Source organism: Mus caroli, chromosome 9 (genome assembly GCF_900094665.2).
Source record: "Mus caroli chromosome 9, CAROLI_EIJ_v1.1, whole genome shotgun sequence".
NCBI lineage: Eukaryota > Metazoa > Chordata > Mammalia > Rodentia > Muridae > Mus > Mus caroli.
This window is the reverse complement of record NC_034578.1, coordinates 91,218,240-91,220,522: the sequence shown is the minus strand read 5'-3', so window position 1 is coordinate 91,220,522 and position 2,283 is coordinate 91,218,240. Positions and strand designations below refer to the sequence as shown.

Below are 2,283 nucleotides of genomic sequence, written 5' to 3'. Positions count from 1 at the left end.
TACTCTTCCATGTCCTCTTTAACTGGTTCAGTTACTGCGTTAGCCTTATACCTAGTTGGCAAGTTTTGAAGTACTTAATTTTCACCGCTCAGATTACCGGTCTGCGTTCTGTCTCCTGACTGGACCCTAATGAGTCCATTNCATAAGGGAGAAACGGAGCTTCACACTGGTTCAGGATTTCCCCAAGGTCACAGAATTTGTAGGTACCTCTTGGGTGTTTACATCCAGGTCTACTTGGTCCCAGAGCTGACCATGATCAGGATGTTCTTACACCAGGGTGCTCCCACCTTCTCATTCCACTGGCCTCACCCATCCAGCCCCATCGTAAGTTCCACCCACCACCGGGAAGTCTGGAACTGTGGGTAAAGTCACAGCCGCAGTGCTGTGACAATGTCTCCGACAGCTAGGTTCTTCTCGGAGATCTATTTGAGAAAACTATCTGTGCCAACTTCTGAATTTTTCATCAAGTAAAAAGGGATAAGTCCTAAATAAGTTATAAAGGGATATTGATGTGTTTTGTAAAACCAAGGTTATGTTTTATAGAGCTCAGTATGGTGCAGTAGGAGGGGGTACCTCAGTGGNTTCATGCTAAGGCATCCCTCCCCCCCTGAGGTACCAACCACAGGATGGGTTTAGTATAGAATAGAGTTTATTTGGGGGGCATGGGAAGAGGAGTTGAGAAGGGAGTAGAGACAGAGGAAGAGAGGAGGTAGGAAAGAGAGAGAAAAAGAGAGAGAGGCCAAGAATAAGTGGAGAAAGAGAGGGAGGAGAGGGAAGGGGAGAGAGGGAGAAGGGGTCTGAGGGAGAAAGGGGACAGAGAGTCAGAGATAGAGGGGGAGAGGCCAAATAGTCACTTTTATAGTAAGACAGGCCTACCTGGCTGTTGCTAGGTAACTGTTGGGCGGAGCATAGAAGGAATGCCAACAGTTACAACATTATCTTCATGGAAATGAATTTCCACCCCAGACCCAGACTTCTGAGAAGAAACAAATAAAACAAAAAGCAAAGAAACCAAACCAAACCAAANCAAAACAAAAACCAACCAAACAAAAAAGAACTCAAAATAGGAATATTTTAGTTTCACTTNTATTTTCAAAATAGTTTCACAGAATACTTTTTGATGAAAGACAGTTAGAGAGAAGGGAGTGGAGCCAAAAGGGAAATCAGGGCACCAGGTAAGTTATTCTCTGCTGACAAAATGAGCCAGTTCAGGCCAGATTAGAGTATATAAAGCCAGTTTTATTGGGAACGATCTCTCAGGCAAGTTCACTGACCACACAGGAGCAGGGCAGTGAAGACGCCTTGGGAGGAGGAAGAGAAAGAGAGAAAGCATGCAGAGAGAGAGAGAGAGAGAGAGAGAGAGAGAAGAAGAAGAAGGAGGAGGAGGAGGAGGAGGAGGAGGAGGAGCAGCAGCAGCAAAAATCGAAGAGCTTCTAGAAGAGGGAAGCCCAGTCCCTAGACTTGGAAGCTCAAGTCAGAAGGTAGGGTACACCAGGCAGCCCCTGTAATAGGTAGGGACTGAGGGATGCTGGGAGAACCTGGGGCCAGATCCACTTTGGTATGTAAAGGATGCACCTCAGCCATTTGTCCTGGGTCTGAATCCAGACCCACGGAGAGGGAAGGACTGTTTGTCTTCAAGGTACTCCTCCCACAAGGTAACTGACTGGGGAAAAGGCACGCCGGCATTGCTGAGAAGCTGACCAAAGCAGGGACTATTACTGCATTTTTAAAACTTTTGTGTGAATATTTCCGGAATTCGAACTCCCTTATAGTGCCATATAGATGGGATTTTCTGTGAAAAATCTCATCCAGCACTGTAGCAGAAAATTCAGTTTGTATTGTCATGAATGTCTAATTGGAAATGGTGTCTAAAAGAAAAACAAGTGAGCTGTTAAATAATCATTGTCAAGAAATAGTAATGTCGGTAGACAAGTGGAAAAAGCCATGTTTGCAAAAACAGAGGACACCGTCCAAGTCCCAGGTCATTACCAAGGAATGAGGGCAGAGTCTCACTGTGGGCGGTGACATGGGGCTATTCTTGTGATTCTCTGCTAGGAAAAACAAAATCAAGTACACACAGAAAGAGTCCTTTTCACAAGCTACAAGAACCAAGGCCACTTAACTTTTGTGTCGCCAAAAAGAATGTTCCTAGGGGCAAAATAATCACGTATATAATTTATATATATATATATATATATATATATATATATAAATTGATGCTTGGAATGATGCCAATGAGTTGAACATTAATAATTTACTAAATAGTTAATGTCCAATGCATGC

At 44.0% G+C, this 2,283-nt stretch overlaps 1 protein-coding gene across 1 annotated transcript in view; it reads right to left on the bottom strand.

Moving 5' to 3' along the window:
* Pcolce2 (procollagen C-endopeptidase enhancer 2) overlaps positions 1 to 323 on the bottom strand; it is an 80,988-nt gene extending 80,665 nt beyond the window's left edge. The window contains exon 1 of the mRNA XM_029481982.1: positions 310 to 323. Coding sequence (XP_029337842.1) covers positions 310 to 323 — 14 coding nt within the window. The remainder of the gene's footprint in view (positions 1 to 309) is intronic.
* Between the last annotated feature and the right edge of the window lie 1,960 nt (positions 324 to 2,283).